Here is a 23910-nt window from a genome sequence, read left to right on the forward strand (position 1 = left end):
ATCACAAGGATTATGTTAACAAACCACATAATGATTATGTAAAAAAAATGCATATTTTCATTTAACAAACAACACACTATTACATAGTAACTTTGTCTTAAGTGAGTGACCTAGAAACAATTAGCACAATATTGAAAATTATTTCAATGTATATCTAAATTGCATACTTAAATAGTTTCATATATAACACATAACTTTCACAAATGAAATAAGAAAATTGGGAAAGTGATCTTTAAAATTTGTAGAATGATGACAACAACAAAAAAAAAAAAAGTATACTTATAACTATGGCTTTTCCTTTTTCACTCACATGATTTCCATCATTCTTTATTAAAATTGATAAAATAACCTCGCTTTGACATACATGCCTTCCTAATTGTAACTCCTAACAACATAAATAAAATTTAAATTAACAATTATATATTATATATATAATATATATATATATATATATATTATATATATATATATATATATATATATATATATATATATATATATATATATATAATTATATATATATATATATATATATATATATATATTATATATATATATTATATATATATATAAACAAGAAATGACTTAGTAAAATAATATCCTATAAAGAATACTTATACCTTCATTTTTGAACTTTATAGTGATGCATAAAAGAACTCCATTAAACATGATCCACACTTGAAGGAGGATTAACAAGTACTTTTTCTTGCTTTTGTTGGGATAGAAGTACTGATTTTGTTACATATTTATAGGCTTTCCATATTTTTACTAGTGTACTCCTTACCTATTTGATTTCAACAACATATTTAAACTCAAAATGATCCTTGAAGTATTTTATTTAAAGGTCAATATTTCATTATAAAAGACACACCAACAAATAAAATTGTAGAAAAGTTATAATACTTCAATACATTTTCGTTGATCTATGCTACACTTTTAGGACATCTCATTCAATCTTACAATATATCAAATTTTTAGAAACTTGGCCTAAGAACTTTACAAGGAAGTTTGAACCACTAGTGTCTCCTTGACCATAATCGTCGAGATCTTGGTTTGCTATCATCTTTTTAATTATAACTTCTCAATTACATGTATCTACCGATAGATACAAATAAAAGTTACTAAACATGTTCTAACAAGATATCCACCATCTAAAAAGATATTTATAATAAACATGTTACTTTAACTTTTAACTTTGACAAGAGGCTCTGAAGGAGAATGGCGATCCAAAACGCAGCGGAATTTAAAATTTTCTCCTTTAGTGATCCTTACGAATGGGCATGATCAGTGATAGAATCATTACCTCTTGTGACGATTGAAACCTTTGATGCAGATCAACGGAGTGATCACGAACGTTGAACGATGACAACGCCTCTACTCAGCCCACACGAACGAATTCCTTCAATCTCAGTGCTAGATGCTACGAGTGAAGGCTTTGAGTGTGAGAAAGAGAGAAATGAAAAATGCAACTGCACTAATGCTTCTGCACAAGGGTTCTATTTATAGAACCACTTGTGTGGGCTATAAGCTAAAAAGCTCACTTAAGTGTATGTGGCCCATATTTTATAATATGCCAAAATCACTTAAGCGCGTGGTACCTTACCATATTTCGTATTCTACTTAAGTACACTGTACCTTACGATGTTCTACAATTCACTTAAGTGCACCATACCTTACGGTGTTCCTTAGTTACTCTATCTCTCATCAATCCGTCCTTTGTGTGTGACCCTGTAGGTTTTCGCGACATTGGCAATTATATTAAATCAGTATTTAACATAATAAACAGTGAGCGGTATCTAGCAACACATCACTGTTACCCAAGACACGAAAATGTCATGTGATCTGACAAATCCTTTGGTGATAATACTTATGTGTACAATTACCCTTTTGCCCTTATGTATATATTGAACACAAGGCATAGACCGTGTCATCCTTGTCTAGTTCAATATTGGGTCCATAGACATTTATCATGTTACGCAGGATGGACAAATTCCATCTAGGTCACTCATGTCCCTTAGCATGCTTCGTGGAGTACCCATCAACTGTCTTTATGGTCATCCAGTTACGGACAACGTTTGATCAACAATAAGGCACTCGACTCTACATCTAGGATCCATAGTGGTTTTAGGCCGAAGGGTGGTATACACCTTTATCACCATGAGAATAACTTATGACACTTTGCATAACATTCTATATAGTATTCTCATAGCGGGTCAATCCAGTATAAATATTACTCTTAATATTCATTCCTATGTTTAAGACTTGATAACTCCTTATCCATGATCCATGAGATGTGATCATCAGTCTATATACATAATAGTCTTAATGCTTTAATGTTATCTCACTTCATAATAAAACTCGACTACGGATACTTTAAGAATAATGTCCTTATGTTTAATGTGATCTCATAATTAAGTCATACTTGATACATTAAACGGACTAGCTATTCTAGAGACTTTATTAAAAAACATAATAAAGAAAAAGCCTTTTATTATTAATAAATAATTCGATACAAGTACCAAAAGTATTGACCTCTAGGGCTTACACCAACAATCTCCCACTAGCACTAGAGCCAATCAGGCATACCCCTAATGCCCATAGATCTAGTATGGCCATCATGCTTCTGCTGCGCAAGAGGCTTTGTCAGTGGGTCAGCAATATTGTCAAGTGTAGGTACTCTGCATATTTTCACATCTCCTTTATCTATTATCTCTCGAATGAGGTGATAACGCCTAAGTATGTGTTTGGATCGTTGGTGAGATCTAGGTTCCTTAGCTTGTGCGATAGCACCATTGTTATCACAATAGAGACCAATGGGATCCACAATGCTAGGAACCATACCAAGTTCACTAATGAACTTTTTGATCCAAACAACTTTCTTTGCTGCACTTGAGACAGCAATATACTCGGCCTCGGTTGTAGAATCAGCAACTGTATCTTGCTTTGAACTTTTCCAGCTCACAGCGCCACCGTTTAAGCAAAACACATAACCAAATTGTGATCTAAAGTCATCCTTATCTGTCTGGAAGCTGGCATCGGTGTATCCAATTACAGCCAGCTCTTCCTGACCTCCATATACCAAGAATGAGTCCTTAGTCCTTCTCATATACTTAAGGATATTCTTGACAGCTACCCAATGAGCATCACCAGGATCATATTGGTACCTACTCGTTGCACTCAAAGCATACGAGACATCTGGTCGAGTACATAACATGGCATACATGATAGATCCTATTGCAGATGCATATGGAATCTTATTCATGCGATCCCTTTCTTCCTTAGTTGAAGGGGATTGTGTTTTTGATAGACACATGCCATGTTTCATAGGTATGAATCCTTTCTTGGAATCATGCATATTAAAGCGTCTCAGCACTTTGTCTATATATGTACTCTGGCTTAGGCCAAGCAGGTTTTGTGATCTATCTCTATAGATTCTGATTCCTAATATATAGGATGTTTCACCTAGGTCCTTCATAGAAAAGCATTTCGCCAACCAAGACTTTACTTGTTGTAGGGTAGGGACATCGTTTCCAATGAGTAATATGTCATCTACATATAATACCAGGAAAACGATCATGCTCCCAGTATCCTTCTTGTAGACACAAGGCTCATCTTCGTTCTTGATGAATCCATATTGTTTTACTGTTTCATCAAAATGAAGATTCCAGCTTCTGGAAGCTTGCTTCAATCCATAGATTGATCTTTGTAAATTACATATCTTTTGGGCTTCTTCTGGTATGTCAAATCCTTCAGGTTATGTCATGTACACATCCTCAAGAAGATTCCCATTAAGGAAAGCAGTTTTGACATCCATCTTCCATATTTCATAATCATGATATGCAGCGATAGCAAGTAAAATCCGAACAGATTTAAGCATTGCAACTGTTGAAAAGGTTCCATCATAGTCAACCCCATGAATTTGTTTATATCCTTTTGCAACCAGTCTTGCCTTATAGGTATGTACCTTACCATCCATGTCAGTCTTCTTTTTGAAGACCCACTTGCATCCTATAGGGTTAATTCCTACAGGAGGCTCTACCAAGGTCCAAACCTGGTTTGTGTACATGGAATCCATTTCAGATTTCATGGCTTCTAGCCACTTCTTAGACTCGGGACCAGTTATGGCCTCTTGGTAGGTCACAAGCTCATCTTGATCCATGATTAATACATCACCTTGATCAGTTATGAGATATCCATATCTCTCAGGTAGGTGATGTATCCTGCTTGACCTACGTTGGTCTTGTTCTACTTAAGCAGGTTGCTCTTCCACAACTACTTATGTTTCCTGCTCTAATTCCTCCATAGGTGTATCAATGCTTTTTGATTCTTGAATTTCTTCAAGCTCTACTTTCCTCCCACTGGTTCCTTTGGAATAAAAATCCTTTTCTAGGAAAACTCCAGTTCGAGCGACAAACACTTTGCCCTTTGAAGGATTGTAGAAGTAATACCCTCTTGTTTCTTTAGGATACCCCACAAATAAGCATTTGTCAGATTTGGGCTCAAGCTTAGTTGAAATTTATCGTTTCACATAAACTTTGCAACCCCAAATCTTCATGTAAGACATATGTGGTTTCTTACCACTCCATATCTCATATGGTGTCTTCTCAACCTTTTTGGATGGAACACGGTTAAGTGTGTAAGTTGTTGTCAATAGTGCATGTCCCGAAAAGGAGTTTGGAAGATCGGCGTGACTCATCATGGATCGGACCATGTCTAACAGGGTTCGATTTCTTCTCTCAGATATACCATTCCATTGGGGTGTTCCAAGAGGAGTAAGTTGGGATAAAATCCCACACTCTTTCAGATGGTCATCAAACTCTAGGCTTAAATACTCACCACTTCGATCTGATCAAAGAGTTTTAATATTCTTACCTAGTTGGTTTTGTACTTCATTCTTGAATTCCTTGAACTTTTCAAAGGACTCTGATTTGTGTTTCATTAAATATGCATAACCATATCTACTGAAATCATCAGTGAATGTGATGAAGTACTGAAAACCTCCCCTGGCTGGTATATTCAGTGGTCCACATACGTCAGTATGTATGAGGGCCAAAAGATCATTAGCTCTTTCACCTTTTCCTGTGAATGGAGACTTTGTCATCTTTCCAATTAAACAAGATCTGCATGTCTCATATGATTCATAATCAAAAGAGTCCAAGAGTCCATCTTTATGGAGTTTGGAAATGTGTTTCTCATTTATGTGGCCTAATCGACAATGCCAAAGGTAAGATGGATTTAACTCATTAGGTTTCATCCTTTTAATATTAATGTTATAAATAGGCATTTCAAGATCAAGGACATATAGTCCATTGTTCATTTGTGCAGTAGCATAGAATATATCATTCAAATAAATTGAGCAACAATTGTTTTTTATTATAAATGAAAAACCAAACTTGTCCAAACAAGAAACGGAAATAATATTCCTGCTAATTGCAGGTACATAATAATAGTTCTCTAACTGAATTATTAAACCACTAGGTAAAGTCAATACATAAGTTCCTACAGCTAAAGCAACAACCTTTGCTCCATTGCCAACTCGTAGGTCAACTTCACCTTTTGCCAAATCTCTACTCCTTTTTAGCCCCTGCACATTTGTACAAATGTGAGACTGCATCCAGTATCTAATATCCATGATGCAGAAGTAGATAAATTAATTTCAATAACAAAAATACCTGAAGTTGAAGTCTCTACTCCATTCTTTATATCTTCCAGGTACTTTGGGCAGTTTCTCTTCCAGTGTCTGGTCTTACCGCAATGGAAGCAGGTGTCTGCCTTTGTTATGCCTCTACTAGGCTTCAAAGCAGCAACAGTGGGCCTGAGTTTGACAACTTCCTTGCCTTTCCCTTTATCGCCCTACTTGGTGGGTCTTTTGTTCTGTCTCTTTCCATTTCCGATCATCAAAATGGATTTCCCTTTTGACTTCAGATTCTGCTCAGCAGTTCTTAACATGGCTTACAGTTCAGGAAGAGATTTGTCCATATCATTCATATTGAAATTTAGGACAAATTGACTGAATCTATCTGACAATGATTGCAAGATCAAATCAGTCGCAAGTTCCTTTCTGAGGGGAAAACCCAACCTCTCAAGGTTTTCCACATACCCAATCATCTTGAGCACATGGGGACCTACAGGGGCTCCCTCAGCTAACTTGCCTTGAAAAAGGGCTTTTGAAATTTCAAACCTTTCATGCCTTGCTTGCTCTTGATAGAGCATCTTCAGGTGTTCGATCATATTGAACGCTGCCATGTTCTCATGTTGCTTTTGCAACTCTGAGTTCATGGTAGCTAGCATGAGACAAGCAGTTTCATTGGCATCATCGACATGCTTCTTATAAGCATCTCTTTCTGCCTTAGATGCAGAACTAGGAGGTTCCTCTTCAGGAACAGGTTTCTCCAAGACATACAACTTTCTATCATGTTTGAGGACAATCCTCATATTTCGGTGCCAATCCAGAAAATTTGTCCTAGACAATTTTTCCTTGTCAAGGATTGATCGCAAAATGTTGTTAGAGGTGTTTGTTGTCATGGTAATCTACATGAAAATAATGAAAATATAAGTATCTATAACATATTTAATTAGACCTTTAATTAAATATGCTCCCACTATTTTACTCAAAACAAATGACCCTCATCATTTGATTCGGAAAATCCCGTTGGAAGATTTTCTAGTGGGTCGAGATCCACATTTCACTTTGTTTTAAGTCCGCGTAGGCGGATTACACAAAACTAGGTTATTTAGGTAGGAACTCCTTCCAATTGTATCTAATACAACTCTCGAATATTTTAGTTTGGTGAATAACTCTTTATTCCAATCCATCACATGAATCATTTCCAACTTTTGCTTTTAAACACATATAATTTTATTATAATTTGTTTAGTTAAGTTTGACCCATAAAATTTTAATATCAACTTAATAAAAATATAATATACTTTTCAATAATAGTGAAAATGAAAGAGGAAATATCATCTCCATATGGCAAAGGGTCTTAGAAATTATTTGTGGTAGTTTCTTTATATTCTTGACATCTAGAGTAGTTACGTACATAACTCAATCAACACCGAAGAAACTTGTTTTGGAAGAGTTTTTTTTAAAAGTTGGTAAGTGGTAAGACATGTATAACCTTTGAAACCTTGGTATAATTGGGAAGCATCACAATATTTTAATACAAGGACACAATATATGTCCATTGATTGCTGCATCCAAAAAAGGAAAAGTTCAAAAGTTGGATTACCCCATCTTTAAACTCTTCATTTTATTGCCTTATCAATCCAAATCTTATCTATCATAATTGGAGTTTTGTATTAAATGAAACCTAAGTCTTTGATTTAACACCAAAAATATATATAAAAAATAGATCAAAACACTAGAGCAATGTATTATTCTCTTATTTACTAGTTCATTTAAAAAAACTACTTGCATCATTTACATCGTCAATAAAATCAGTGGCGGAACTGAGGGGGACGTGGGAAGGCCACGGCTACCCCTCAATTTTTTTTTAATTCATATATATTAAATTACTAAAACATCCTTATTTTAAATTAAAATTAATTTTTATTTTTTCTTTTTCATTCAAAGTTAGGTTAAAATACAGATAAGGTAAAAAGCTCTTACCTTTCCTTTCTTTCTTATATGGGTTTGCTACCGGCACCGGAATCAGAACGGATTAAAGTGATCGGCATCTAACAGGTAAAAAACTTTATTCATTCTTCTTTTATAAAAAGTAACAAATTAAAGTGATTGCTTGATTTGTGTTTTTGAGATTTTTAGGGTTCTTCTTTCTTGATGTGTTAAAATAATTTATATGAGGTTTATTAACCCAATTCATAACACTGTAATTTACAAATATAGTTATACACTGTAATAAGGTTTATTTAATCATTGTTGCTGCTAATTTCTAATAGTGAAGTTACCGGTATTCGAAAACGGGCTAAAGTTGATTAATTAAGTTTATTAATTTTTTTCTCTTTTAATTTTTATTCTAAATTGATTTTTGGATCTGATATGATATTATAGGAAGAGTAAAGATGAATAATAGGAAAATTGATTCTTTTTTCAAAAGGAAAGCATGTGAAATTGAAAGAGAAGAGAGAGATGAAGAAATTATAATCCCGACATCCGAATCTGAAACAGTTCTTGAGAATCCAACAATTGAAGAGCATCATGGTTTTGAAAAGTCTTTGGAACGCGATCCTGGAAAGCGTCCTCCGATTTGGCAATATCCACCAAATCAAGTGGATGCAATATGAAGAGCTTATCTAAAATGGAGTTCATATCAAATTCATTTAGAAAACTATCCTTTGTCCGATAACGAGGATCATCCGAGAAGGTTTCAACATATTTGGTTTAGCATATTTCCATCATGGTTAGAATATTCACCATCTGAAGATGCCGCATATTGCTTACCATGTTACCTTTTTAGCAAAAAACTAAGTGGACGTCCCGGATCACTTGTCTTTATTTCTATGGATTTTAGAAATTGGAAGAAAGTTAGGAATGGAAAACATTGTTCCTTTCTTAAACACATAGGGAAGGATCCTTACTCACCACACAACAATGCAATGAAAGCTTGTCAAGACTTGTTGAATCAAGATGGTCATATTAGAAATGTTATTCAAGTGCAAAGTTCAAGTCAAAGAATGAATAATCGGTTGCGACTCAAGAGTTTAATTGACATTGTTCGTTGGTTAACACTACAAGCTTGTGCTTTTAGGGGTCACGACGAAAGTAGCAAATCAAGAAATCAAGGTAACTTTCTTGAGTTATTGAAACTTTTAGCATCCTACAATGATGAAGTTGCAAAAGTTGTGTTGGAAAATGCTCCACAAAATTGCAAATATACTTCACATCAAATTCAAAAAGAGCTCTTGCAAATTCTTTCTAGTAGGGTGAAAAAGAGTATTCGTGAGGAAATTGGTGATTCCTAATTTTGTATCATTGTTGATGAAGCTCGTGATGAGTCAAAAAAGGAACAAATGGCTCTTGTATTAAGATTTGTTGATAAAGTTCGTTTAATACAAGAGAGATTTTTTGATGTGACACATGTTAAAGACACCACATCTTTAACTCTTAAGGAAGCAATATGTGATATACTTTCTCGACATAACCTTGATGTTTCTAACATTCGTGGCCAAGGGTATGACGGTTCTAGCAATATGAGAGGAGAATGGAATGGTTTACAAGCCCTCTTTATGAAGGATTGTCCTTATGCATACTATGTTCATTGTTCTGCTCATCGATTGCAACTTGCATTAGTTACATCATCAAGAGAAGTCAAATCTGTTCATAAATTTTTTGAGAAGTTGATCTTTGTTGTGAATGTTGTTTGTTTTTCTACAAAGCGTCATGATGAGTTACAAGCTGCCCAATTAGAAGAAATTGCTTATTTGTTAGAGATTGATGAGATTGTAACTGGTAAAGGTGCAAATCAAGTTGGTGCATTGAAACGAGCTGGAGATACTCGTTGGGGATCACATTACGATTCAATTTCTAGCTTGATAAACATGTATGAAGCAACTTGTTTAGTTTTAAAAAAATTGCAAAAGATAGAGGGAGTTATGCTACACGTGGGGATGCTGATAGTTGTTACAATTACTTGAAGGCATTTGATTTTATATTTATTTTGCACTTGATGAAAGAAATCATGGGAATAACAGATATGCTTTGTCAAGCCTTACAAAAAAAATCAAAATGTAGTTAATGTCATGAACTTGGTTCGTTCAACAAAACATCTTATTCAAGGTTTGAGAGAAAATGGTTGGGATATATTGTTTACTAAAGTGGTATCTTTTTGTGAAAAGCATGGTATTGAGATTCCTGATCTTAATGATGTTCATTCAACAACAAGATTTGGACGCTCCCGTCTTTAAGAGAATCAAGTCACAATTCAACATTACTTTAAAGTTGAAATCTTTTTCACTACCATTGACAAACAGTTACAAGAGTTGAATAGCAGATTCAGTGAGCAGGTAATGAATTTGTTAACTCTTTCTTGTTCTTTATCTCCTAAGGATGGATATAAAGCTTTTAGCATTGATACTATTTGTTCTTTAGTTGAAAAATATTATCCTATGGATTTTAGTGATCAAGAGAAGAATAATTTGCAATTTCAACTCCAACATTTTCTATTTGTTGCTCGTCAAGCATCAAACTTGAATAATTTATCAACTATTCAAGAACTATGTTCATGTTTGGTTGCATCAGGACAGACTGAAACTTACTTCTTGATTGATAGACTACTTCGTCTTATCATGACTCTTCCCGTTTCTACGGCCACAACTGAGAGATCTTTTTCAGCAATGAAAATTATTAAGACTAAGTTGAGAAACAAGATGGATGATAGGTTTCTTGGAGATAACATGACAGTATATATTGAAAGGGAGATTAGTGCAAGAATTAGTTCGGAGTCAATTATTGACGATTTCAAGTCACTCGGAACGCGTAAAGCATTATTTTAAGGTAGTTTTAAGTAATGTAATTTAAATTTTTAGTAATTGACTTTGTATTTATTTTAACTTTAATGTTTCATTTAAAATACTATTTGCATTTTATTTATAATCTTTATTTTACGTTAACGGTCATCTCAATTTTTTTTATCTGACTCCGCTACTGAATAAAACATCAATAAATTACTCCATCAACATAAACATCTTATAATGGAGATAAAAAATCAATATCCACCTAAAGATTTGATTTTCAAAAATACCTTTTAACTTGATAGATGTGGCGAAGAGAACATCCCGCATGAATAAAAAACAATACATAATCAGTAACAATGCAAGAGAGAATGATGTTTAGTGGAATAACGGAAGAATCAGAAATGACACCGAAATGAAGAACAATTAGGATAATGTTGTAATTAAAACTAAAAGAAGAGAAATTAGAGATCGAAAACAACACATAAACTAGATACAAAACATTAAAATTGAAAATAACATAGAAACAAAAGAATTATGATTATGATTTAATATTAATTTAACCGTGACAAACTAAATATTTTAACTACGACCATTAAACCGTGGCAAGTCAACTGTGATTAGTAAATTAACTTTTTTTTGGTAGTGATAGAAGAAAAATAACGGAAATGAAATTGAAACTCATTGATATTATCTCTACATCACTTGTTAAATTTACATAATTTATTATTATATAACGAATAACTTAACTAAAATTTATTAAATTTGAATTATATTTTACATGCACATCTTTTAAGTAGAAATTTAGATAGCATGACATCTATTTCATAGGTGGAGTCACGTAATCAAGTGGATAATAATAAAATGAATCACTCAAAGCATAATTTCTAAAATAGTTAAAGATATTTATTGAATATATGAACGGATCCATAATTGATAATGCATAAGTTTATTTTTGAAAAAAAGTTTTTTGTTTCAAAAGGATATAATTGTTAATTTATCCTTTTTCCATTTGAGGTCATTTTTATCTTTATAAAATAATTTACAAAAATGCATGCATACACTTGAATATGTTTATTCTATGTTAATTTAAAGTTAAAGTTATCTTAGTTTTAAATTTTATATATGAAAAATGATCAAATTATTCTGATTAATAATTTATTATATACATTGAATTTTATCAAGATCATATGAATAAAAAGTAAAAATTAAATCAACTATTATTATTATATTATATTATCGATTAATTATAAAAAATATTCTTTTAAAGTTCAATATTTGTAAATATATGCAAACTTAGAACATATACTACTTACTTAAATTTTAGAGAATGTTATTATACATCAAGTAAAATTAGAATCATTTAACAAAATATTAAATAATTATTGTAAACTATTAAATTCAATATTTTTAATGATTACCTACTAAATTTATTATAATAACTTATTCAACTACAATTTATAATTACTAAATCAAAATAATAACAATTTAATTATGGCTAAACCATTATTTCCTGAATTACCATATTTACCTTTTCAATTTTTCAAAAATTCAACTTTATATGCATCGATTAGCATGTACAAATTGTGTAAAGAAAATGACAAACCACATAAAAGAATGGTAGGTTTTTATTTTGTTATGAAAAATGTGAAAGCTTAGTAATAAAAAAAAGTTAAACTAAATTATCTGTTTAACTTAAAAAGTCAAAGGCAAATTAACAATGAATTTGTCCCACCACATGTCATAAAGGCTGATACTGACAATTTAGAATGGTTCATGGAGAGGTTGACCATCAAACAATATTTATAACATCAAATAAAAAATTTATTAGACAAAATTTTTAAATTTGAATTTAATTGGTTCAATTAATTTAATTAATGGTCTGTTTTTTTTAATATTACATATTTTTGTTTAACAAAAAAATTTTTTTTTTGAAAAAAGTTTGAAATAAAAAATTAATTTAAATAGGTTTTTAAAAATATTATTTTAAATTTTTTATCCTTTTATATAATTTTTTTAGATTTAAAAATTAAAAAAATTACATAAATTTAAAGAAATTTTGAATTACTTTTTATAAAAACTATTTTTAAAATATAACTTTTTGAAAATTTATATATTCTTGACTTTGTTTTAATTTCCATTAATGTATATTTATGTTACTGATTATCAAAATTAATTTTTTAATTTAAAAAAAATGAATAAAATAACTTTTAACATTTAATTTATCTTATAATAATTATATTTGGAAATATAAAAAAAAATTAAAGTTAAAACATACTGATCTTAAAATAACAAATATAATAAAATAAAAATATATAAATATTGCCTCAACTGTCTATTAGTTACACAATTTGTACAATATGAATCCAACAAATCTTCTTCTTCTTTCATCTCAAAACTTGAAAGAATGTACAAACAATTTCAACCAAATCAATCTCATAGGTTTGACAAAGTTTGGAGGATTGTTTAGAGGAAACTTCCAAGGTCAACATGTCTTAGTGAAGATATTGGATGATGAAAAATTGAAGCACATAAGTTCCAAATATAATGATGAAAATTTGATTCTCAAAGTAAGTTCTTCTCTCTAAATTTCCCTCTTAGACTTTCTTTTTCTTCTTCTTTTTTTTCAACCCTAATTTGATTTTGTTTACTAGGAGGAAATAAAGTTTTACACAAATCCAAATTTGAAAGATTGTCCTAACTTTGCTACTTTGATTGGTTACACTTGTGAAAGAGATATCAAAGGGATTGTTTATGATATTAATCCACTTGATACTTTGGATAATGTAATCAAGAAAGGTATGAATTGGGTTCAGAGAATAAATGTAATTTATGAGATTGCTAAGTTCTTGAAATTCATACATGATCAAGAGAAACAAAACATGGTGTTGAATATTAATGCATCTCATATACTTCTTGATAAGGTTAGCACTTTACAATAATACTATTTTTTTTACATTAATGTTTTTATTTCCATTAGCACTTGCTTTGTTCTGGAATTCAACATGAACACTCATTTCTTTATGCAGGATTATAAGCCAAAGTTATTTGATTTATTGTTGCTTAGTGAAATGAAAATGCTAAAGGAACAATTAACAATGTCAACTAGCTACATTGATCCTTATTTTTCTCTAAGAGGTAATTCTTTTTAATACATTGGACATATTTTATTTCAATTTGTTATGCAACTACAATATTTTAAAACTTGTGTTTAAGGGAAATGTTTAATTAAATCATAAAGCTAACTCTGCATTTATGCTGATTAAATAAAAAATGTCTTGAATTAAATAATCTTCACAATAGATTAATAGATTTGGATTTCCAATAGTACCAATATTTTGTTATCGTTGTATTCGATTCGTATTCACGTTGAATAGATATGAGACGACTCTTGTTCTTATAGCGAATAAAATAATATAGATTCTACTTGTGATATGCAAAGTTAGAGGTCTTTTACGGGATAATGATCAATAAATAAGTGATGCTATTTTTTCGAACTCTTTAATCGAGTATACATATCCCCCATTCTTCTTGGAAAAAACATGCACTTCCAGATATAAACCTGGTCGCTCATAATTTGAATTGTGTTTTAGTATAACGTAACGGGTGACTCACACTTTCGATGTAAATGACATGATGTGGCCGATCAGAGACTTAAGACTGTTTGCTTCATATATATGATGGTGTTGAAAAGGCCGAAACTAACACCGTCAAAATGAGTTTAGATTTTGGCACAATGGTATTAGATTTTATTAGATTTAATTCATATTTAAATTGTATTATTTTCTTAGCCCCTAAGTTTGTTAGAGGGTATTTTAGTATTTTATTATATTCTAGTAACCCTAGTTTTAGCTTATAAATAGGGTGACAATCATTGTAACTTTTATCATGTTTGTAGCCGTCATTCTCTGAATAGAATATTCATCTTTCATTCTACCTTTGCACCAACAATTGGTATCTAGAGCTCCGGTTCGGATTCATTGGGAAACACGGGAAACACGAGTGAACGTGAGGTCTTGTGTGTTTGATTTTGATTCTTAGATTCGTGTTGAATCTTGAACAAAATCTGATCAGAATTTTAATTCTGTGGGTTGGGAAACACTGTGTGAGAAATCTGAGTGTACTGTGCAAGGTAGAAAGATGAACGGAAACGGCAACATGAACACCAAACTTCCAGTATTTGACGGTAAAAACTGGAATCGTTGGATGATCCAAATGCGTGTACTGTTCGGTGCTCAAGATGTTCTAGATCTTGTCATTGATGGTTATGTTCCGGTAGCAGCAGATGCGACGGATGAACAGAAAAACGCGCAGAAGGAAGTAAGGAAGAAGGATCAGAAAGCATTGTTCTTCATTCATCAATGTGTTGATGTAAATGTGTTTGAGAAGATTGCAGATTCAACGACAGCAAAGGCTGCGTGGGACACACTGGTTAGATGTTATGGTGGTGACGCATCAGTGAAGAAGGTGAAGCTTCAGTCCTTGAGAAAGCAATATGAGAACCTCAACATGAAGAATAATGAGAAAGTTTCTGAATACATCTCCAGAGTGATTCTGATCACTAATGAGATGAAAGCGTGTGGAGAAACTCTTTCTGAAGAAACAATCATGGAGAAGGTATTGAGATCCCTTACCTCTCAATTTGATTACATTGTGGTAGCAATAGAACATTCCAAAGATCTGAGCACCATGAGAATTGAAGAGCTGCAGAGCAGTCTAGAAGCGCAAGAGTTGCGTTTGACTGAGAGAACTTCTGAAAGGGAAGTAGAGCAGCAGGCTCTGAAAGCAACTTCTGATAGGAGGTATCAGAAGCAGTCAGAAGCCAGGAGAAGATCTGATGGTGGTCAGAAGTCAGAAAGCTCAACCTCTGATAGACAAAAGAATGTTCAGAAGGGAAAAGAGAAGTATGACAAGAAGAAAATCCAATGTTACTGCTGTAAGAAGTTTGGTCACTTTGCTAGAGACTGTTGGTCAAACAAGGAGAGAAAATCAGAAGAAGCAAATATAGCCAGAAGTTCTGATGACGAATTTGTGCTATTGATGGCCTCTGAATCTGGTGATATGGATCTGATAGACTGGTGGTATATGGACACTGGCTGTTCAAATCATCTTACTGGAAACAAGAAATGGCTAGTTGACTTTGACTCTGAAAAGAGGACAAAGATCAGATGTGCTGATGACAAATATCTTAATGCAGAAGGTATGGGAAATGTCAGAGTGACTCTGAACAATGGGAAAACAGCATTGATTCAGAACGTGTGGTATGTACCTGGCATCAGAAGCAATCTGATGAGTGTGGGACAATTAATTGAGAAAGGTTTTTCAGTTACCATGAAGGACAATCTTCTGAAGCTGTATGACTGCAATCAGAAGTTGATTATGGAGTCAGAACAGGGAAGGAATAGAACATTCAAGGTGAATGTCAGAACTGCAGACTCAGAATGTCTTAGTGCAACAAGTGCTGAGAAGGAGAGTGAGCTGTGGCACAGAAGATTTGGTCATTTGAATTTCAGAAGCTTAAAACATCTGAATTCAAAGAAGTTGGTACATGGAATTCCTGCAATTAAGAAGCCTGAAAAGTCATGCAAAGTTTGCATGGAAGGAAAACAACCACGATTGCCATTTGCGTCAGAAACTGCTCCAAGAGCGAAACATGCCTTGGGAGTTGTACATTCTGATGTGTGTGGTCCATTTCCAGTAGCATCGATTGGAGGGAATAAATACTTTGTGTTATTTGTTGATGAATTCACAAGAATGACATGGGTATCCCTTATTAAGTTTAAACACGAGGTGTTTGATGAATTCAAGAAGTTCAGAATGAAGGCTGAGAATCAGAGTGGTCAGAAGTTGAAGATTCTTAGAACTGACGGTGGAGGTGAGTATAACTCCAAAGAGTTCCAGAAGTTCTGTGAGGAGAATGGAATTGAGCATGAGGTTACTGCTCCTTATACCCCTCACACAATGGTCTTGCTGAAAGAAGAAACCGCACTTTGCTTGATATGGTGAGAAGCATGCTAAAGGAGAAGAAGCTTCCTCAGAAGCTCTGGGGAGAAGCTGTTGCCACTGCAACATATGTACTCAACCGATGTCCTACGAAGAAGTTGAAGGAAATAGTTCCAATACAGAAGTGGACTAGAGATAAGCAAAGTGTTAGTCATCTGAAGGTGTTTGGTTCTGTTTGCTATAAACATGTTCCAGAAGCCAGAAGACAGAAGCTGGATGATAGAAGCAAAGTGATGATTCTGATAGGGTACCACAGTACAGGTGCATACAAGCTCTATTGTCCAGAAACCAACAAAATTGAATTCAGCAGAGATGTGATTGTGAAGGAATCAGAATCTTGGAATTGGGATAAGTCTCAATCTGATTCTGATGTTAGAACTTCTGAAGAAAGGTCAGAGTTAAGAATTTCTGAAGTTGGAGTAAACTCTGTCGTTGATTCTGACTCTGATAGTGATTCTGACTCTGGAGAAGACTCAGAAGATGAAGGTGACTCTGATGATCCAGACTCTGATGACCCAGACTCTGATGGTAATCCAGACTTTGGTGGCAATTCAGACTCTGGAAATATGCCAGACCCTGAAGATGGTCAAAGCTCTGGAGGAAGTCAACCATCTGAAGCTAGAAACTCTGAAGCTCAAGACTCTGAACAAGTTCAGAGACCACAAAGAATCAGAAACATCCCCAGAAGATATGCAGAATTTGACATGCTGCAAGACACTGAAGTAGACTCTGAAGGAGAAGTTATTCAGTGTGCCATGTTAGTAGACTCTGAACCCATAAGTACAGAAGAGGCTCTTAAGCAGAAGCTCTGGCTGAAGGCCATGAAAGAAGAACTTGATGCTATAGAGAGAAACAAGACATGGAAGCTGACAGAACTTCCAACAGACAAGAAAACCATCAGCGTCAGATGGGTTTTCAAGCAGAAGTTAAAGCCAGATGGTTCAATTGGCAAACATAAAGCAAGGTTGGTAGCCAGAGGATTTCTACAGAAACCTGGGCTAGATTACTCTGAAGTGTTTGCACCTGTAGCAAGACATGAAACAATCAGAATGGTGATTGCAATAGCTGCTAACAGGAATTGGCCTCTGATGCATTTAGATGTAAAATCTGCATTTCTGAACGGTCCATTAGAAGAAGAAGTTTACGTGTCACAACCTCCTGGATTTGTGAAAAAGAATCAGGAAGGGATGGTGTACAGATTATACAAAGCTCTATATGGATTGAAACAAGCGCCCAGAGCTTGGAATAAGAAGATTGATTCATTTTTCAAGAAGCAAGGCTTTCAGAAATGTGAGATGGAGTACGGTGTCTATGTTCAGCATACTTCTGAAGGAAATATGACTCTGGTATGCTTATATGTTGATGATATACTGCTGACTGGAAGTTCTGAACAGGAGATAGCTAAGTTCAAGAAAGTTCTGATGAATGAATTCGAAATGACTGATCTAGGCAAAATGACATACTTTCTAGGGATGGAATTCAGATACTCTGAGAAAGGTATTATTTTGCATCAGCTCAAGTATGAATTAGAACTTCTGAAGAGATTTGAATTGAAGAATTGTAAGATTGCTGTCACACCATCTGATACAAATCAGAAACTGGATTCTGACTCTGATGGAAAGGATGTGGACGCTACAACCTTCAAACAGTTGGTTGGTTCTCTGAGGTATTTGTGCAATACCAGACCTGATATTTGCTATTCAGTTGGGATGGTTAGTAGGTTCATGAGTAAACCTAAGTGGTCCCATTACCAAGCTGCTGTCAGGATTCTGAGGTATATCAAGGGAACTCTGAAGTATGGAGTATTATTTCCTTCTGGAAGAAAGGATGAGTCAGAACTTCTGAGTTATTCAGATTCTGATTGGTGTGGAGACAGAGTTGACAGAAGAAGTACGTCTGGGTACTTATTCAAATTTCTGGGAGGTCCCATTTCTTGGTGTTCCAAGAAGCAACCTGTTGTGGCGTTGTCAACTTGTGAAGCTGAATATATTGCAGGTGCTGTTACTGCATGCCAAGCTGTGTGGATTCTGAATCTATTGCAGGATCTGAAGATTAAAGTAAACAAACCTCTGAAGCTGATGATTGACAACAAGTCTGCAATCAATCTTGCCAGAAACCCAGTGTTGCATGGGAGAAGCAAGCACATTGAGACCAAGTATCATTTTCTGAGACATCAAGTTCAGAGGGGAGTGTTAGAAGTTGTACACTGTAGCACTCAGAAGCAGTTGGCAGATGTTCTGACGAAAGCTATCAAGACTGACCAATTTCTCATATTAAGGGATGGAATTGGTGTTACAAGTTTTGATGGAATATGAATTAAGGGATGGTATTAGATTTTATTAGATTTAATTCATATTTAAATTGTATTATTTTCTTAGCCCCTAAGTTTGTTAGAGGGTATTTTAGTATTTTATTATATTCTAGTAACCCTAGTTTTAGCTTATAAATAGGGTGACAATCATTGTAACTTTTATCATGTTTGTAGCCGTCATTCTCTGAATAGAATATTCATCTTTCATTCTACCTTTGCACCAACAAATGGTTCAACTTCCATCGTTAATATAGATTTCAAAACTCGAAATCTCAATTGTCCGACCAAACTAACAGCCAAGATCACCAACTATAGTAACATCAAGAGATATTGATTTTTGATATATTCTACCAAATTCTAATTGTTCAAAAATAATTATTCACACATAAAATCAATAATGTGTAGCTTAAACTATAAAGCTAGGATTGATTCAAATACATAGTACACATTTTCAAACAAATATACATATTTATAATGCATAAGAATAATCTTTTCCTCTTAATGGCAGGTGGTGAATGGAATAAAAGCTGTGAAGTGTATTCATTTGGCATCATTTTGCTTGAACTAGTAACCAAAAGAATTTCAAACATTGAAAAGATAGAAGATACAAGCTTAAACATGGATAATCTATTACATATTTGGGCCAAGAAAGAGTACAAGCCAAATTGTTCTCTTGTACACAAACATCTGCAAGAAGATTGGCTTTATTATGCTGAAGATGGTGTTGCAATAACTCTACTTGCTTTGCAATGCATAGAATTTTTTCCAGCAAATCGTCCTTCAATGAGTTATGTGTTGCAAAATCTAGAAAATCTTTCAGTGTTTCAACATTTGTTTGATGCTAGATCAACTAAAAGGGAAAAGAAGTTCATTTCATCATGATGCAAATTGATATCTCATAAGCCAAATATTTGAATGTAAAATAACTTTTCCTTCCTTATTATTAGTATTAAAATGGAAAGAAATTAGTATGGGGAGCTAGAGCATATTGTAGCTTTTTTTTTATCATTAAAGTTAAAATTTTGAACTGTTAATACATTTATAATATTTTGTAAATATATATGTCATATATATTTATTTAATATAAGCAAAACTCTTACGAATCCGGCAATGCATCTCCAAACCTATCCTATATACACTCTACTAAGTCTCACCTCGTATATTTTCCAAACATTAGTCTGGAGATGCATCTCCGGACCTACCATATATACAACTCATACATTCCTCGCTGAAACACCTTTAGTTTGATATAAGTTTATATAGAGATGCATCTTCGTATTCACATCAGACAGAATCTGGAGATACATTTTCATATTCACACGAAACATTAATTTTTGACTTTGTTTTAGAGATACATAAATGAAATTTATGATGCATTATATCTATGCTATCATATTCATTTTTATATAAATTAAACTATACACTTATCAAATTAATAAATCTGAAATACATAATGAAATCAAAACAAAATATAAATGATAATAGTGCTCCTAATAATAATACTATACATTGTTGAGTATACCGGACTCGGGGCCCCCGTATTCCTACGCTGCCTCATGTACTGTAGTGTCACCCGTGCCTCCTCCATGATGACATCTAGAACATCCCTCACCTCAGAGTCATCCGAAAAGAGTCATATGTCTATACCCACCTGCCAAGCTCTATGATACAATGACATCTAGGCAACACATCATCAACATGATCTGCCCTAACTTCCTCCTCCTCCTCTAGTATTTCTTTATGAGCTAGCATAAGTGGATCACTTGGAACATCTAGTACCATATAAGGATGTGACACTCTAAAAAATAGTTGGATGTAGTTGTGTGCAACACTCTAGTTGTTAGGAGTTATGGTACCACAAGCCGCATCTGGTGCCATATGATTAAGGTAATCAACAAACATGACATCCACATCTCTGCGTGCCATAGCGGGAGGAGAAGAATTTGATAGATCCCTAGGAAAAAACTGCATGTAGTCGAACTTCTGCATAAAGCACTCAAGCATGTGTGGAAACATCAAACGAGACTCGTAAGTCAATCATCCAGAGTATAAGGCTATGTAGTCCAAGGGATGCATCTTACAGTGATATGTGTATGCCTCGAAGTATATATATTCTGCTAAGATACACTCTGAAGGGTTGCATTGCATAATTCCCTCTATGTGGGGTGAATGCAGAAGCATGTGGCATATCCTCACTATAGGCCGGAACATATGAATAGCCGAATACACTTAATAAGTGTGGAATCTTGTTTTATAGGTGATACGCTTTTAACAAGGATATCAAATTTTGATGATGACAACTAATGATAAGTCAAGCATGAACGGTTAAGCGGATAAACATGCAAACCTAATGATTAGAGTTTGATAGACTTGACTATCTGATGATGAAAATTAAATAGAATGGAACGGAATCTAAAGCATCACCTCAAGCTACTCAAGCAAGTGTCCACAAAAGAGAAAGTATTTGGAAGTCTTGAAGTATGAACCTCCTAATTTAGCAGTGAATGAACCTATTGTAAAGCATAAGGACTTTATCGTGGAAGTGCATGGCTAAAGTGCACACACTAAATTTTTTTATAAAATGTTTTTACCAAAGAAAATACCTTAAAAAATATCTTGAAGTTATGTCAGATGAATTAGGAACTATCAAAATAGCTATAGGAGAAATTTTGACTTATCTAATCCATTGGGGCATTTGACTAATCGATTAGCTCAGTTCAAAATTGAACCACAAGCGTTTTGGACAACAACTTAATGATATGCAACAGATATATATCTTTCCCTTCCTTTTTAAACTTACAATTTATTATATTTCAAACTTCTAATTGATTGTAAATATGTGTCAATCGATTAGATTGCCATAAAATTCGTTTATTGGAAATTCCTTTTTTAGCCAACCTCTAGCTATAAATAGAGGTCCCTTTTCTCATTTCAATTCATCCAGAACTGTGTTTTGACCTCTCTCTCTCTCTATCCCTCTCTCTCTCTCTCTAAATTTTTATTTAACTTTCTCTCAGTAATATTTTAGCCTAAGTACTTTTGTGAGAAAAGTCCTTTTGTGAGTGAGGATATAATGGTAATTCTGGAAAGGATAGAATTGTAAATTCCCTAAAGGAATCGTTTGCATACACCTTGGTTGAATATTATCCATTTAGAGATTTGTTTGGGTTATAAGGTAAACCCATAAAAAGCTTTGGTTTGGGATTGTGTGATTCAGTTGTAGTTTAGGTTGGAGATCAACATATGATAAATTCTCCTAGGTTCTTGGTCAGCCCGATATTAAAAGCAAGATAGGTGGAAGCTCAATCCTGTATAAAAAGCTTCATAGGTTCGATATTAGTCCGGTGTTAAAATCTCACAGGTTACTGGTTATCCATTGTATAACCAAGGTTTAAGGTTCGTGAGCTCAACCCGTGTAAAAGAATGCAAGGTTTAGGAACTTGAAGACTAGCCGCTCTAAGGTCCTCATTTATGGAGAAAGGACTAACCACCTAGATTCACAGTTTGAAAGAGAAAACTCAAACTGCCATATTCTGAATTCTTGTAATATTTGATTGAAGGTCAACCATCATTTCCTTGTATAAGGGGGTTCGTGAGTCTTTCCTACTAAAATCTTTTAATGTTTATTGGATACTCCTAATATCAATTATTGAAGAGAGGAGTAGGTCATTTTATTGTTAGACCAAACCTCTATATATCTTGATGTTCATCTCTTTCCCTTAACTCTTTTAATTTCCGCATTTTGTTTTCTGTTTTTTATTTTCCGTTACTAAGTTTTAAAAAAATGTTTCTGATTTTATTTCCCAAAGTTTTTTAAAACCACATTTTTCTAAACCACACAACTCACCCCCATATTTTGTGTGAAATCTCAAGTCCAATAAGTGACATCAAAGCCTAACTCTTATTTAAGAACTAATCATCTCAAGAGGAAGATGACTTCCGACAAGATATCTCTTCTAAATATTTGGCAAGCTAGGTTTAAAAAAGTTTCTTCAGAGCAAAAATTATGAATTGTGGGAACCAATAATCAATGGTTCGGTTTACCCCACTAATCAAGAAAATGATTAAGTAGTAGATAAACAATATTCCCTTTGGACGAAGAGTAAAAGAGAAATATATAGATAGATCTTAAAACAAAGAACTTTATAATAATGTCTCTATATGATAATAAACTTTATGATGTTCATAATTGTAAAAATTCCAAGGAAATGTGGGAGACTCTTGAAAGGATATATGGAGTTTCTCCAAGTATGAAACAAGAGAAGATGAACACATGAGGCGAAGAAGATAATGATACCCATCATAGATGTTTTTCTAATTTTAGAAATATTAAAAAAATTGTTGGGAATTACATTACTAACAAATATCTAAGAATTAAGAATTGAAAATTTAATACAATTCTTAAACCAATAGATGGGGGAGCCATCAAACATTTCTGGAAAAATCAAGAAAGAAGAAAATTTAGAAAGATTGAACGATCTAATTCAACTACTTAAAGAGGAAAAAATTCAAACTGAAGAATCATCATCCTCATCTTACTCCTATCATTTAACTCTTATGAAATCCTTCGAAAGAACATACTCGGTAGTTGAACGATCCCCAGAAGATTCAACATCTAACGAAGGACCCTCTTGTTCAAGGAATAACAAAGAGGATGAAGATGTTTCTTCAATACTCAAACAAAGAAGAGAGGGAGAGACATCAACCTCTGGGAGAAATTTGTTTGTAATGGACTTATTCATTTTATGATTTTACCGACTCTCTCATCCAACAATGTGTAAAGAAGGCTATACCTCTTTCAATTTATTGATATGTTTTGCTGGAGTGTTTGGGAACTTAATGTATTCTCAAGACAAGTGAAAGAAGATGTATTCAATCATATCTCTTAATTGTATTGGGATTTTTCTATATTAATTTTGTTGTTTGCTAACTTTATTTGTGCGGTAAATTAAGTCCTAGATCATCATAATTGATAAAATTGTTCCATTCTCTTATATCTTTTTTGTAGTTGCACTTAGTTTATCTTGATTGTTTTGTTTGCATCTTTTTCATTCATTTTTTATTTGCATCAAAATATTTTTCATTTGCATCTAAATTGTTTTTCATCAACACCCAAATAATATTTTTGTTGCATTAATTTTTTTTTTAATTAAATTCCTTTTTTATTAAATGGGTTTTCTCATT

General features: G+C 33.4%; 1 protein-coding gene across 1 annotated transcript; it reads left to right on the forward strand.

Moving 5' to 3' along the window:
• Nucleotides 1–12762: 12762 nt before the first annotated feature.
• Nucleotides 12763–19703, forward strand: LOC127105490 (cysteine-rich receptor-like protein kinase 24). Its single transcript, XM_051042681.1, has 4 exons — nt 12763–12982; nt 13067–13336; nt 13442–13550; nt 19235–19703. Exons 1-4 carry the CDS (start codon nt 12773–12775, stop codon nt 19606–19608), a joined length of 963 nt encoding a protein of 320 aa, XP_050898638.1. The 5' UTR covers nt 12763–12772; the 3' UTR covers nt 19609–19703.
• The last annotated feature ends 4207 nt before the right edge of the window (nt 19704–23910 follow it).

The sequence above is a fragment of the Lathyrus oleraceus genome, chromosome 7, assembly GCF_024323335.1.
Source record: "Lathyrus oleraceus cultivar Zhongwan6 chromosome 7, CAAS_Psat_ZW6_1.0, whole genome shotgun sequence".
In the NCBI taxonomy this organism is placed as follows: domain Eukaryota; kingdom Viridiplantae; phylum Streptophyta; class Magnoliopsida; order Fabales; family Fabaceae; genus Lathyrus; species Lathyrus oleraceus.

Excerpts from the sequence above, each read along its gene's own strand:
- LOC127105490 (XM_051042681.1), top strand. The coding sequence starts at position 12,773 with ATGAATCCAACAAATCTTCTTCTTCTTTCATCTCAAAACTTGAAAGAA. Across the intron at positions 12,983-13,066 it reads ATGAAAATTTGATTCTCAAA|GAGGAAATAAAGTTTTACAC; the intron begins GTAAGTTCTTCT and ends TTTGTTTACTAG. Across the intron at positions 13,551-19,234 it reads TCCTTATTTTTCTCTAAGAG|GTGGTGAATGGAATAAAAGC; the intron begins GTAATTCTTTTT and ends TCTTAATGGCAG.